At 40.5% G+C, this 14579-nt stretch overlaps 1 protein-coding gene across 3 annotated transcripts; it reads right to left on the bottom strand.

Annotated features, from left to right (window-relative positions):
• Window positions 1-1304: 1304 nt before the first annotated feature.
• Window positions 1305-13057, bottom strand: c11h2orf76 (chromosome 11 C2orf76 homolog). Of its 3 annotated transcripts, none has more exons than XM_078552383.1 (6): window positions 12987-13057; window positions 10067-10230; window positions 8383-8433; window positions 7383-7420; window positions 3033-3114; window positions 1305-1832 (listed from the first exon to the last, which is right to left on the bottom strand). In XM_078552383.1, exons 2-6 carry the CDS (start codon window positions 10197-10199, stop codon window positions 1756-1758), a joined length of 381 nt encoding a protein of 126 aa, XP_078408509.1. In that variant the 5' UTR covers window positions 10200-10230; window positions 12987-13057; the 3' UTR covers window positions 1305-1755. The 3 variants fall into 3 exon arrangements, with proteins under 3 accessions (XP_078408509.1, XP_078408511.1, XP_078408512.1); XM_078552385.1 differs by having other exon boundaries at window positions 1305-1502; XM_078552386.1 differs by lacking the exon at window positions 12987-13057 and adding an exon at window positions 12577-12952 and having other exon boundaries at window positions 10067-10232.
• Between the last annotated feature and the right edge of the window lie 1522 nt (window positions 13058-14579).

Raw genomic sequence — 14579 nt, 5'->3', positions numbered from 1 at the left:
TGACCCATGCTACGACTGCAGCCAGTTCCCAATGACGATCGTCACTGGAGCCGGACAGTGAATGGGGGAGGGAACAAAATGGGGGCAGGAAGGACCATTGGGTGAGTCCTCCATTGGGTACAGGATGCTCAAACAGCGGGGTTCCCATCTCAAGGCAGTCAGGGCTTACCTGGCAGTCTTGTAACATTACATGGTCAATCCTCACCCCTGGTAAAATACGAGTGGCGGTGGGAGGTTTTGTCCTTAAGTGGCCCTCAATTGACTATTCAAGGGCTTCAATTGTCTCAAGGGTGGACAGGCCACCTGAGGCCTCCTCCGCTGCTAGCAAAATACCAGAGGTGGATAAATGTCAGGCACAACAGCCCCTCCCACCATGTCACCCAATGTTACACAATGCCCTCTCTGCCAGCCTGCTTCTAGGGGAAGGGGGGAATTCTAGCCATAGTTTCATTTAAAAACATGAATGCTCATTTAATGAAATTACACAGTCTGTACACGCTAGACTATTAAACTTGAGGTTCACACATCATTGTGTTCTGGACAGTTTCGAGCAGGTTTAGACAACATGCAGTATGAACAGTAAGAAAAAAATTGACCAGTTCAAGTAACCCTTTAGGAAAGTAATTTACAAAGCATTCATGGTAAATTTAAAAGATCTGAAGCAGATATTTTTTGCACGCTGCCTTATAAAGATTTGCCATCCATAAATTTTCAGCTGAAACTGGGTTAAGAACGAGGACCAAGCTACACGCAAGTGGCTGGCCCTCCATTGGAGGTGGAAGAGATAAATTGTCTATCTTCCACTTGGTGATGCACCTGATGACAGCCAATGTTAAAAAAAAAACTATGTAACTGCAATAAATCAAATTGGATATTTCAACCTGCAACTGACTTCAGAGGGTAGTGTATGGATACTCACTTGCACAATTTTGTGACACTCTGGGTATAATTCATGACGTAGCAATTCACACCAAGTGCGAATTAAATGCAAAAACCTGGGGTGGGGGGAGTACACGAGCATACACACACTGGGAAGGGACGTTGATTCCTTCCTCTCCCGCCTCCTCACCAACATTTCTTCCAATGTGACTGATGTCTTTATGTGTAGTGAATAAACTGAAGGTTTTTTTTGGCTGTATAGTGTTCTTGAGGATATGAAACATGCTATATAAATAGTTGTGTTTTTCACTCAACTTGTCACAGGAATAGAGAAGGACTAATAAACTTTACACTGCAAGTAACTTTTACTGTTAATCCCAAACATCAAATAAATTAACACAAATTTATATAAGAAACCATAAGTGAATTTATATCCATTTATTTGAAACAATGTTCACAATTTGATATTGATATATAAAAAATGTAGTTGCTGATTTCAACTATCTAGATTTCCATCCAACCTGTTCCCCAATGGAAAGTATGAAGACTACCTGCTCTGAGGCCACTTTCAAAATTGCTCTGCAACAAATCCCAAGCAGGTGATTAGGGTTCCAATTTTCTCCCTTTCATTGCAGGGAAAGTACAGAGTTACTGTTCAGCACTTTGTGGCAAAAAGATCATGGAAGAGACTATTAGGCCAGTCAAATTAAAATGTATATCTTTACTGTCAACATTTTAACAGGAAAAAAATACTGAAAGTTCATTTTATTTAGATGAGCTTCTCTATTATGTCGAACATATTTCCTTTCAACATTCTGTAGAAAGGTACTTGAGCTCATTAAAATTATTTAAGAAACTTAGCATATATTACTTTCATCACCAGATTACTACAGGGTTCTTTTTGAACGTTTCATAATCTTCTTTCTTAAAACAAGCCATTTCTGTTTCATGGGCTGCAAGATAAAGGGAAAGGCATGAAATTTTCTGTAATACTATACAAATTTGTGTTTCACTCAAAACTGTAGCTGTTCAGAAAATTCACTTGCATTTCACCTTTAGATACCTGATAAAGATAAATTTGTTCTCTGAATTTTCCAGCAGTGACAATGAACAGCAATCAGAAGTATGAACCGTAGCTGAATTTTTTAATCATCCCCCTGCAGAAATGTTGAGATTAATTGTAGAACAAACTCTGCCCCAACTGAGATCAGACAATTTAGAATGGATTGCTGATTGAGCCCAGATCCTGCATTGTCTATATGGCTGAATTCCACAATTATTTATCCACTAAGCCATTAAGAAGAGTTCAGAGTTCTAACTAATTACAATTGGGAGCAAAAAAATTGTAGCCATTTTTTGACTAACTGTTTCTATTTGTATTTCAAATTTATAAATGCAATTTAAAAGTATATTGTCAAATTATTTCATTAATATCAATATTGCATCTTATTTGTAACTTGGATATATAAATTGACTGAAAAATTATGTTGCAGCCCCTGTGAATCTTCAAAGAATCTAATGTATAGATATTATCTATATATCTTAAATCAGCAGCAAAATTGAGAACTGGAATTTAGAACAAACAACTGACAATCTTAGAATATATGAACAACCTGAAGTTTCATTTGATATGAAATTCTACCTTCTGTCCTATAATCTATAAATTCATCTGTTGGGAGAAGTTGAAGTACTCAAATTTAAATTATATTACTGATGTAAAGTGTAACTTAATTGATCTGTTCAATTCTACCCACTTTCTACAGAACTATTTACTTCACATTTACTGTGCATTACCTTGTCAAAATCAAGGGAAAATTTTATTTTCAATGTTTTAGTAAATGCTTGCAGTTGAGCTTTATCATAGTTCCAGATGTGTATAGGTGCCAGGGTCGGCTTTCAGCTTAGTCAGTTAGAAACAGCATTTTGACATGCTTGTTACATTTAATTGTTTAGTTACTCCAAATTCTGATGTGCAAATGTAAACACTGCTTTCTGTGTTTGTTGCATGTGATTCTAAGATCAAATTAGTTCTTGCTCACCACAAATCAAAGCAAATTTGAATGCTACTTTTATAACAATCATACGTTCACACAGACTCAAAATATACAGTTATACAAAATGTGTCAAAAACTAGAGGTTTTCCAATCACTTACCCACACCTGCTTCTTTCAGTGTGCTTGCCTCCTTTAACATAAGTTGATCATCATTATCCAAACTCACTACAAGATCATTCGTCTGTAAAACAGAAAATAAAATGTACTACCTAGGCACTGGACACAACAAAAGACACCCCGGCCCAGACAACCCTGCAAATCCCTTAATAACATCTGGGAATTTGTCCCAAAATTGGGAGAGCTGACCCACAGACTAGTCAAACAACAGCCTGACATCACCATGCTCTCAGGATCAAATACTTCAGCCAATGTCCCAGACTCCTCAGTCACTATCCCTTGGTACATATTATTACACTTGCAAGACAAACCCACCAAAGGTTGGAGGCACACTAGTATAGGGTCAAGAGGCACACCAGGCCCCAAGAAGTCTCAGGAAATCTCCTGTTTGCCGCCTACAGCCCTCCCTCAGCTGATGAAATCAGTGCTTCTCCCATGTTAAACACCACTTGAACAAAGCACTGAGGGTAGCAAGTTCATAAAATGCATTCTGGATGGCGGACTTAAATGTTCATCATCAAGATTGGTAGTACCTCTACAACTGAGCAGGCTAAGTCCTGACGGGCAGCTACCAAAATGAACCTGCAGCAGATGGAAGGAGAACAAATATGAGGAAAAACTCACTGGATCTTGTCCTCACCAATCTACCTGTCATTGATGCACCTGTATTGGTATTGGTAGAAATAAACAACACAGTTCTTCACACTGATGACACGCTCCAGCGTGTTGTGTGGCACTACTAATGTGCAAAATAGAAGACATTCAAATCTATCTAGCAGCTCAAAACTAGGAATCCATATGGCACTTCAGACTATCAGCAGCAGTAGAACTGCATTCCATCATCTGTAACTTCATGGCCCAGTATTTCTCTCATTATTATTACTTATGTCAGGGGATTATCCCTAATTCAATGAGGAGTGTAAGAAAGCATGCAAGGAGCAGAGCCAGGCATATCTAAACAAAGGTGTCAGCCTGGGCGAATCTACGAATCACAGTTACATACATACTAAACAGCAGAAGCAGCATGCTATAAACACTGGCATCTACCTGGCAAAGTGGGAAATTGCCCTGGTATGTGCTGGACAAGAAGCAACACAAATCCAACTTGGCCAGTCTATTCTCAATCATCCAAGTAACGGATGGTAACATAGATTCTGCTATCAAGTGGTACTTACCCTCACAAAAAACCTACTCACCAATCCTCAGATTGGATTCCACCAGTATCACTTGGCTACAGATATCATCATAGCCTTGTTTTAAACATGTGCAAAAGAGCTGAATGCCAGGGTAAATTAAGAGTGACTGCCCTTGAGATCAAGGCAGTTTTGATCGAGTGTGGCATTCCAGGAGCTGTAGTAAAGTTGAAGTCAATGGGACAGGGGTGGTGGTTGTGGGCAGGGTTGGGGGAGAGAACTCTCCAATGGCAGGAGTCATACCTAGCACAAAGGAAAATGATTGTGGAAGTTGTAGGTCAAAAGCAAGTTATTTCAATCCATGAACATCGCTACAAGGGTTCCTCAGGACAGTGTCCTAGGCCTAACTATCTCAGCCTCTTCGATAACCTTCCCTCCATTACGAGGTCAGAAGTGAGATGTTTGCTGATTGTTGCGGTGTTCAGTCCATTTGTAACTCCTCAGGTAATGAATCAGTCTGTGCCCACATGCAGCTAGTCCTGGCTTGGGCTGTTAAGTGGCAAATAACATTCGTGCCAAACAAGTTGTAGGCAGTAACCATTTCCAATAAGACAGAATCTAACCATCTGCGTTTGACATTTAGCACCAATACAATAACCAAATCTGCTACCATCAACATCCAAAGGGTCACCAAAGACTGTAAACTTAACTGAACCAGCCACATAATTATACCTCCTAGGCAGTCCCTCAGAATTAAGGGTGTCTTGCCACCACTCTGGTTTGCTGGGTTCTGAAATGGCTGGTAAGTCCAATGTGAGACCTGCAGTCTCTACCACACATGGGGCAAGTGATGCTTGAAAAGTCGGGTAGATGGGTTATATGGAGGTTTGTGCACTCCCTCCAACGCAGCAACTTCGCCCCTGCAATGTCCCCAACAATGTCTCTTGATGTACTCGGTGACTTCCTGAATGAGCCTTCTCCATTTTGGTCGGTCACAAGCCAGTGTTGCCCACAAATCAGTGGGTATGTTTGACCTCTTCAGGGATGCTAAATTGTTTCTAGTGTCCTGCTAGGAGTATCCTGCCACCAAGTTCTGAGTAGAGCAATTGCTTTGAGAGTCTGATGTCAGGTATACAAATGACAGAGGCTGGGTAATCTGTGGCCATGTGACTCACATCCTGACCCCCTGTAACCTCCCTACCATCTACAAGGCAGAAGCCAGGATTGTGATGGAATACTCCCATTTGCCTAGGTGAGTGCGTCTCCAAAACCATTCAAGAAACTTGATATTGTCTAGGACAAAACAGCCCACTTGATGGCATTCACCATCTTGGCTCATGTGACTCAGTATCTAACTTTATAATGGTCCTGTGAATTGTCTTGTGACACTTTATTACATTAAAAGCACTTTATAAATAAGTCATTAAACATTTACTCCCTCCACACTAGTGCATAATGGTTGCACTGTGTACCATCTGTAAGATGCACTACCACAACAACTCACCAAGGTTTCTTCAACAACATCTCCCAAACTCGCAACCTCTACTGCCTAGAAGGATCCCAAGGGTAGCAGGTGCATGGGAACACCACCATCTGTAAATTGCTCTTCAAGTAACAGACCATCCTAACTTGGAAATATATCACCATTCCTTCTTTGTCAGAGTTAAAATCCCAAAATTTTACATTGACAGCACTGTGGGAGTGTCAAAAACAACAGACTATAAATACAATTTTAATTTTCATCTTGATTTCAGTCCTTAATTTTACTTTGAAGTCTTTGTAAGCAAGTTTGTCCTATGTTCTAATTGTCTGAATTGATAATACAATTATTTTCAACAGTGATCAGTTCTTGCTTTGCTTCTATTGATGAAACACTATTGCTATAATTGCAAACTGTTATTTGAGTTCCCATCTTGCTTCTATGACAACTGGATTATTTTTGGGACTGATGTTGGACATTAAAACAGATTATTAAAAACTCACTTGCATTCAAGCATCAGTTTATTATTTCTTAAAATTTTCTGTAGCCGTGCATTCTCAGAAGTGAAAAACAAACATTTCTTTAAACAAAAATGTTAAAAGTGAAATGCTGAATAAAAATGAAAAACAGAAACTACATGACAAAAATTGGGAACAAAAGGTTAAAATTAGGATTAAATTTCTTATGAAATCTACAAATTAAATTAAAAATGGATTGACAAGGCCAAAATAAAACTACTTCCAGAACTAAAATGCAACTTGATCATTTGCAGCAGGGAAGATGCATGACCAGAGGCTAATTCGCAAATGATCTTATTGATCAGATCTCAACATGCAGAATGGATGCGTAAATGGCAAATGAATTTTAATACAGAGAAGTGTGAAGTGGTGTATTTTGCTATGAGGAAGAAGGAATCCACGTAATACTTGGATAAAATAAATGAAATGAAAGTTCCAGAGGGCTATAGAGGAGATGTGCGGGGCAAGTTTTTTACGCAGAGGGTAGTGAGTGTCTGGAATTCGCTGCCAGAGGAGGTGGTGGAAGCAGGTACAATAGTGGTGTTTAAGAGGCAGCTTGACAAAAACATGAATAGGATGGGAATAGAGGGATATGGACCCCGGAAGTGCAAAATGTTTTAGTTGACGGGCAATATGATCGGCGCAGGCTTGGAGGGCTGAAGGGCCTGTTCCTGTGCTGTACTTTTCTTTGTTCTTTGACCATAGGCTGTTCTCTCATTAGAGAGAGACAACTGGTGGTGAGTTTAAACCGAGGGTCACCACATCTTAGGCGAGGGGTAAGGTTGAGAAGGCTTCGTGGATGACCACGGCCAGTATGGAAATTGAGCCCGTGCTGTTGGCATCACTCTGTATCACAAACCAGCTGTCCAGCTAATTAAGCTAAATAACACTCTGAATGGCATAGAGAAGAAAAGGGATCCAGGGTGCACATTCATAAACCATTAAAAGCTAAAAAGGTCATAAAAGTGTAGCATTTTAAAAGTCAACCAAAAGTTGCATTAGGGTGAGTTTGCAAAGCCATCAACTGCCATGAATAAAGCGAGGAACATGTATATAGTGCATTTGATTTAGCAAGATTGTGATACATCATGGTGTACTAAAAGCTACTTTTTTTCTGAGTGCTTCATAAGCTACAACTAGTTTTAGAAAAATCATGTTGAAAGAACAAAGCCAAAAAAAACTCTTCTGCATTTAACCATACCTTTGCTCCGTGTGCTTGATGAATAATCTTCAATGCATCTGAAGGAATAATATAAAATTAAAAGTTAAATTGTTCATCGACAAAAAAATTGTGCCTTTATGTTTGCATGCCTGTTTTTTCAATGTGTATAACACTGTGTATTTCTGATTTTATTCTATTTTCACCATCCACAGTGATCCTCGAGCCAGACTTAGGGCTATAATTTTTTTTAGGCAAAAAAATAATGTTTCCTCCCAAGCTATAGAGGGAGAAAAAAATTGGATCTCCAGGCTGAAAGGGAATATCAGGCTGGATTACAGAATGACATACAAAATCACATTCAGAGATATTAAGAGACAGAAAGACACACACACTCAAGCAGCTCATACAAGATTTTTAAAGAAAACTTCCACTGAGGTATGCTCAATGTTGAGCAATTTGGAGATAGCAGCCCTACCTTTCGGAATTCATAATTGTTCAAGCTCCTCCTAAAACAGGAAACTAAAACAACAGAAGCAGTGATGTAGCTTAGCCTCACTAGCTCTTCCCAAACACAAGAAAAACAATTAAAACCAGAAAGAAGGTTGTCAGCTGCAGGGTGATAGTGGGGAGGCTGGCTCAAACAGCACACACTGTTCATCATTAACAAGTGGGTGGGGAAAACATAGCTGTCAGTCAAGAGTGAAAGCAGGGAGATTTATTAGAACATCCCACACCATGCAGGGCCAGGTGGGAACGAAAGTGTGACTTTAGGCTACAGAAAATAGTGGAAAGGCTGACTAATATACAGTAGTGCATGGCAATTGAGCTCATGGTCAGGGATATGCAACAGTCAGCTGGTAGATGATAGTTGAGAGGCTTGTTGCCACATTCCATGGTATTTCAGAATCAGTGAAACAGTTGTTAAAATCTACTATGCTGAATCAAGTGCCTTACATCAATGTGACGGACTATAAAGGCTGACTATGTAATGATTAAAATGGCAACTATATAAAGCTATTTCAATTCAAATGCAACATACCATAGGTGTGTTTCTTAAATGGTGGTGGAAGTCCAGGTTTTGACAATATGTCTGCACAAAGCAAAAACATAACATTTTTAAATAGCATTGATGCAGGCTGCCAAAGAAAAGATAGTCACAATTTTTGGGTGTGCAGTGGCGGTTACTCAAAGATGACATAAAAATGCCATAAAGTCACTTGAACAGGGAAGTCATAGTCATAAAAGCACAGCAGGAGGCCCATCGAGTTTATGCTATCTCTCTACGTAATCCAGTCAGTCCTATTCTCCTGCTCTATCCCCATATATCTGCAAGTTTATTTCCCTCAAGCACCTATCCAATTTCCTTTTGAAATCATTGATCATCTCCACTTCTACCACCCTTGTAAGCAACGAGTACCAGGTCATTACCACTCACTGTGTAAAAAAGTTCCTCCTCACATTTTACCCACCCACACCCCTTGCCCAAAACCTTAAATATGTGTCCTATAGTTCTTGTATCATCAGCTGATGCAAAGTTTCTTGTTGTCTACCTTATCTAAACCTGTCGTAGAGTAGTACAACTCTATTAAATCTCCTTGACTCCAAGGAGAAAAATCCCAGCTTCGCCAACCTATCCTTGTAGCTAAATTCCCTCAGCTCAGGAACCATTCTGATAAATCTCCTCTGCACCCTCTCAAAGATTTTCACATACTTCCTAAAATGTGGTGACAAGAACTGGATGCAATACTCTAGTTATGGCCTAACTAGAGCTTTCTAAAGGTTTAGCATAACTTCCATGCTTTTGTACTCAATTCCTCTATTTATGAAGTCCAAGGTCCCATTTGTTAACTGCTCGCTCAATAAATCCTGCCATTTTCAAAAACCTGTGCACAAAAACCCCTGGATCCCTCCATCCCTGCATGTTCCTCAAACTGTGTCATTAAGTATATATTGCCTCTCCCTATCAATGTTGTCAAAATTCATCACCACATATTTCTTTGTATTAAATTTCATCTGCCACTTGTCTGCCCATTCAGTTAGCCTACGTCCTTTTATAACTGATTGGTATCGTATTTACTGTTTGTCACACTTCCAAGTTTGGTATCCTCTGCAAATCTTGAATTTTTACTCTATTCCAATATCTGAATCATTTATAGACAGATTTGCATTTTATACCACCTTTCACAACCTCAGGACATTTCAAAACAATTTACAGTTAGTGAAATACTTTGCAGTGGAATCACTGCCGCAATATAAGGAAATGCAGTTGCCAACTTGTACACAGAAAGGTCCCACAAACATCAATGAGATAATGACTAGATAATGTTTTACTGATGTTGGTTGAGGTATACACATTGGCCTGGACATCAGTGAGAACTCCTTGCTCTTTCTGGAAAGAGTGCTGTGAAATCTTCTACATCCATCTGAGAAGACAGGCAGGGTTTCTGTTTAAGGTCGAAAACGGAAGAGCACCAATTTCCCAATCTTTTTTGTAATTTAATCTCTCCTGCCCTCTTTTGTTCTTTTTCCTATCCTCCTCTCTTCATCACATTCCTATCATTTCCCAGTTCTGGTGAAGTGTCAGAGCCTGAAACATTAACTGTTTCTCCACGGATGCTGCCAGACCTGTTGCGTATTTCCAGCGTTTCCTGTTTTTATTAAACAAAATAACTAAACAGATTTGTAGATACAGAACAAACAGTATCTCTTGGAGGTTATCTCACCATTCTGGAGAAAGTTAAGGAATTCCTTTACAGACTGATTTACATTAACATCATGGTAGACCACAGGTTTGAAATTGCGATGTTCAAAGGATCGAACCAGACGAACTGTGACAGTTACTTTTTCAGACGACATGTGTTGTACCAGGAATTTTAATATGTTGACCCTATAAATTGAAACAGAATCATGGAATTAACCGGTGATGACAGAATTCTGTGTACAGATCAAATTCAACATTTGAATAGCAGACAGCATTGTGATTACAATTTTAGATTCAAAAACTTTTAAATTTTTTACCTGCAATTTGTACAATCATAACATGTTAGTGTTGAAAACGGCATAAGAATTGCCTAAATAGGTGGTCCTCAAAACAGGTTCAGAAGTCAAACTGAATCCTGGGAATTGGCTACTGTTATCTTAACTATGAAATTTTAGACAAACAAATGTTAGGAACAGGAAACAAGCTACTACCAAGACCCCAGGCCCAGAAACAGCTCAACATGGGTACATAAAAATACCCTGCATCATCTTGACCTGTGTGAGACTCTGTGAGTAGACCAAAGAAGGTAGGGAATAAACAAGTGACAGAGTTGCTGCTACTTCATTGGCATGGCTGTATGCAGTGACTTACAGTAAAAATGGCTTAACTCTTCCAATTCACGCCGCTCAGATCAATCACTGAAACTGGGGAGATTTCTTTGTAAATTAATGGTATACAAAATGGTGTTTTTTATATTAAAGTTCTCAGTATAGTTCTAGTAGCAGTCTTTTTGAACAAGGTCCAGTGGTACTTTAGCTATTTTGTATCAGAGGGTGGCTCTGTAAACTCAAAGTGAATCTCTGACAGAGGCTCAGAGAGGTTACAGAAATTAAGATGTTATAGTTGTGCCATCCAGACACAGGTGTGAGATTAAGGAAGTTGAGAGTTAAGTCTCCTCGTCCTAATACAACTACCAACATTAGAATGTGAATTTACCCAGATGCAGAGATCCAGGAGGAATGAATATTAAATTGTAATGAAGTGGCACAGCAAAGTATGAATACCTAATGAAAATTTAAGTTTTGTTTCTAAGGTTTTAATTTGTGATTCCTCTTTTGCTGTTCTTCATAAATAAACAGACTGAATTAGTATAGATTGAGGTTTGGTTAATGGACAGAAAACAACAGTGTAGGACTGAAGCAGTCCATGTCCAAATGCAACAAGACCTGGACAATATCCAGGCTTGGGCTGACAAGTGGCAAGTAACATTCACGCCACACAAGTGCCTGGCAATGACCATCTCCAACAAGAAAGAATCTAACCATCACTCCTTGACATTCAATGGCATTACCATCACAGAATCCCTCACTATCAACATCCTGGGCATTACCATTGACCAGAAACTGAACTGGAATAGCCATATAAATACTGTGGCTACAAGAGCAGGTCAGAGGCTAGGGATCCAGCAGTGAGTAACTTACCTCCTGACTTCCCAAAGCCTGTCTACCATCTACAAGGCACAAGTCAGGAGTATGATGGAATACTCTCCACTTGCCTGGATAAGTGCAGCTCCAGCAACACTCAAGAAGCTTGACACCATCCAGGACAAAGCAGCCTGCTTCATTGGCACCCCATCCACAAACATTCACCCCCTCCACCACCAACGAACAGTGGCAGCAGTGTGTACCATCTACAAGATTCTGTGCAGAAACTCACCAAGGCTCCTCAGGCAGCATCTTCCAAACCCATGACCACTACCATTTAAAAGGACATGGGCAGCAGATTCCAACAGCTGGATGTTTCCCTCCAAGCCATTCAGCACCATGACTTGGAAATATATTGCCACTCCTTCACTGTCACTGGGCAACACCTGGAGAAATGGGTGCACTTTTGGCCTCTTTATACAAGGAAGGACATACATGTTCCAAAAGGAATGCAACAGAGGTTCACCAGGATGAGAGGGATTGTGCTGTAAGGAGACTGAGTAGACAATCCCTACACTGTCTGGAGTTTCAAAGAATGAAAGGTGATCCAATTAAAAAAACATTTTAATGGACTTGACAGGGTAGATGCTGAGAAAAGGTTTCCCTCGGCTGGAGAATCTACAACACAATCACAGTCTCAGAATAATAAGGGGTCAGTTATTAGGACTGAAATGATGAGAAAATTCTTCACTCAAAGGGTTGCAAATCTGTGAATTTAGAGAGCTGTGAATGCTCAGTCATTAAGTACAGGGATAGTAGATTTTGGGGTACTAAAGGAATTAAGGGATATATGGATGGTGAGGGAAGGTGGAGTAGAGATATATTAGCCATGACCATGCTGACTGACAGAGCAGGCTAGAAGGGCCAATCGGTATACTCCAGCTCGTTTTTCTAATAAATTAACAGATCCAGCAACAGTTTGGTCACAACTTATTCAATTTTTGACTTATCCTACACTTTCCCACATTGATGGAACCGAAAGCATATAGTCCATTTATCTGAATTTTCCCATCACATTACTGAAATAAATCAAATCAGAAGCCCATCTTCTTCCTCCAGTGGTCGCCATCCTCCCCTGAAGATGCTGGGATACAGTTTCAGTCGCCACCTCCCCATCGCCATTTATTTCACTTCCCAAGTCCCGCTGCTGGGTTATCATCTTAGATGGTTCTCTAGAACGTCTGCTGCCCCACAAACAAGATCAAGACCTCAGCATGGAGGAAACACTTCGCACCCACCAAAACCTAGAGTCCTGCTCATTCCCCTTCCTCGATTTGGGTTCAAAGGAGAAGCTGCAGCCCAGGGCCAATCAACCCCTGGGGGAAGTGAGGGAGCAGTAAGATAACATGAGGCCCATCTTAAGTCACACACTCCTGGGCCTAAGGCTACTACATCCTCCCAACTCCGTGTCTACGTTCAAGCCCAGCCCACACAGCCGCCGCCACCACCATTTATTACCTTCACCAACAACAACCAGTTAAAAAAAATTGGCTTCACGCCTGCGCACTCGTGTCCGATTTCAAATCCCGCGAGATTTTCCATCATTCCCCCCCCCCCCCCCGCCTCGTATAGCTCTTCTTCTACCGCACTCCTTCTAATGGCCGCGCAGTTGTCACTTTACTGCAATAGAGGGATACTTGCATGCCATTTTTAACTCTTTTAAAACAGTAAGGAAACACTGGATTGCTTCAGTTTTCTCAAATAAAACAAAACTCACACAAAGTTACCTCTTTTTATAAGCCACGAGTTAAAAAAAACTTAGTCAAAAACAAAAGAGACGCATAACTTATGTAATAACACTATTTCCACAATCCACCAAACATTCAAGTACTTGCATTTCCCACAGGCACGAAGGCCTCAAGTGTACTGGTGGACTCTTCTCCAAGGCTACCTGGACATGTAGAAAACCATGGAATAGAGGTAGGCAAATAGATTGACTCCTCTCATGGATCGTGTCCAACCTGGATCTGTGAGTGGTCACTTTAGCCAGGCCCATGCAGCCAGGAAGAAGCACTGCAACTTGCCCACAATCCCTCCACACGGGATGTCCAAAGATCAGCAGCAAGAGACTGGAGTGTAGACAGAAGTTGAGGAGCAACCTCTTCAAATAATAGAACAGCAGCTGCAACCTCAAGCTTTGTGTGGATGTAATGCACAGACATATGCAGGCTGCAAGAGTTACAGGCAGACTGGGAGGTGGTGAAGCAACTTAAAAATAAATTTGATGGAACTGCTCAGCAACACTTCACCATACATGTCTGGATGGAAGATAAGGGTCAGATAGTAGGGAGGCTATACAGGAAATCTTTCCATATAGAATGAAATGGCACAGCTCAAGGTGTGTGGTGCAGGCTCTAAAGGCAGTTGAATATTGGTATGCCGTTCCTGTTAACACATAAGGAGACATGAGATCACCCAGTGTCATCAATCCAAATACAAGAAAGCTATCAAAATGATCTATTTTTAGAAAGGCACAACTAATAGAATACCAAATCATATAAAACAAAGTAAACCTAACAAACTAAATAATATTGTTTCCATTGTCCTGTATACAATTCACTCCTTGTGATGTCCACCAGTTATGGAAGGCCTCAAGTGTACCAATGGATATCCCATGCTCTTTGTCCAGGGCCACCTGAGTGTGTTGAAGGTGGGCTGCCAGCAGTCAGAGTGACCGTCACCAAGGTCACATCCAACCTGAGACTATGAATAGAAACATATAGCACAGAAGGCGGCTATTTGGCCTGCTGTATCTGGTCCAGCCAAGAAAGAGCCTAATCCCAGTTTCCAGTTTTTAGTTCAAAGCCCTGTAGATTACAGCAATTCAAGTATTATCCAAATATTTTTTCAATGCAATAAGTATTTCCGCCACTATCACCCTTTCGACCTGTGAGTTCAGGACCACCACTGGGTGAAAAATTTGACCTCAACTCCTCCCTAATCCTTCTGCCAAATACTTTAAATCTATGCCCTTGGTTAGTGATCTCTCTGCTAAGGAAAATAGGTCCTTCCCATCCTCTCTGTCTAGGCCCCTCATAATTTTGTATGCTC

This window comes from Cetorhinus maximus, chromosome 11 (genome assembly GCF_964194155.1).
Source record: "Cetorhinus maximus chromosome 11, sCetMax3.hap1.1, whole genome shotgun sequence".
NCBI lineage: Eukaryota > Metazoa > Chordata > Chondrichthyes > Lamniformes > Cetorhinidae > Cetorhinus > Cetorhinus maximus.
Note: the sequence above shows the minus strand (reverse complement) of the source record. Positions and strands in the feature narration are given on the sequence as shown.

Bases quoted from the DNA above. Each gene is read 5' to 3' on its own strand.
- c11h2orf76 (XM_078552386.1), bottom strand. From the start codon at position 12,687: ATGATAACCCAGCAGCGGGACTTGGGAAGTGAAATAAATGGCGATGGG. The intron at 3,115-7,382 runs GTATGGTTAAAT...TCTGTTTTACAG, and splicing joins ATCAAGCACACGGAGCAAAG to ACGAATGATCTTGTAGTGAG. The intron at 1,833-3,032 runs GTAAGTGATTGG...TTTATCTTGCAG, and splicing joins ACTGAAAGAAGCAGGTGTGG to CCCATGAAACAGAAATGGCT.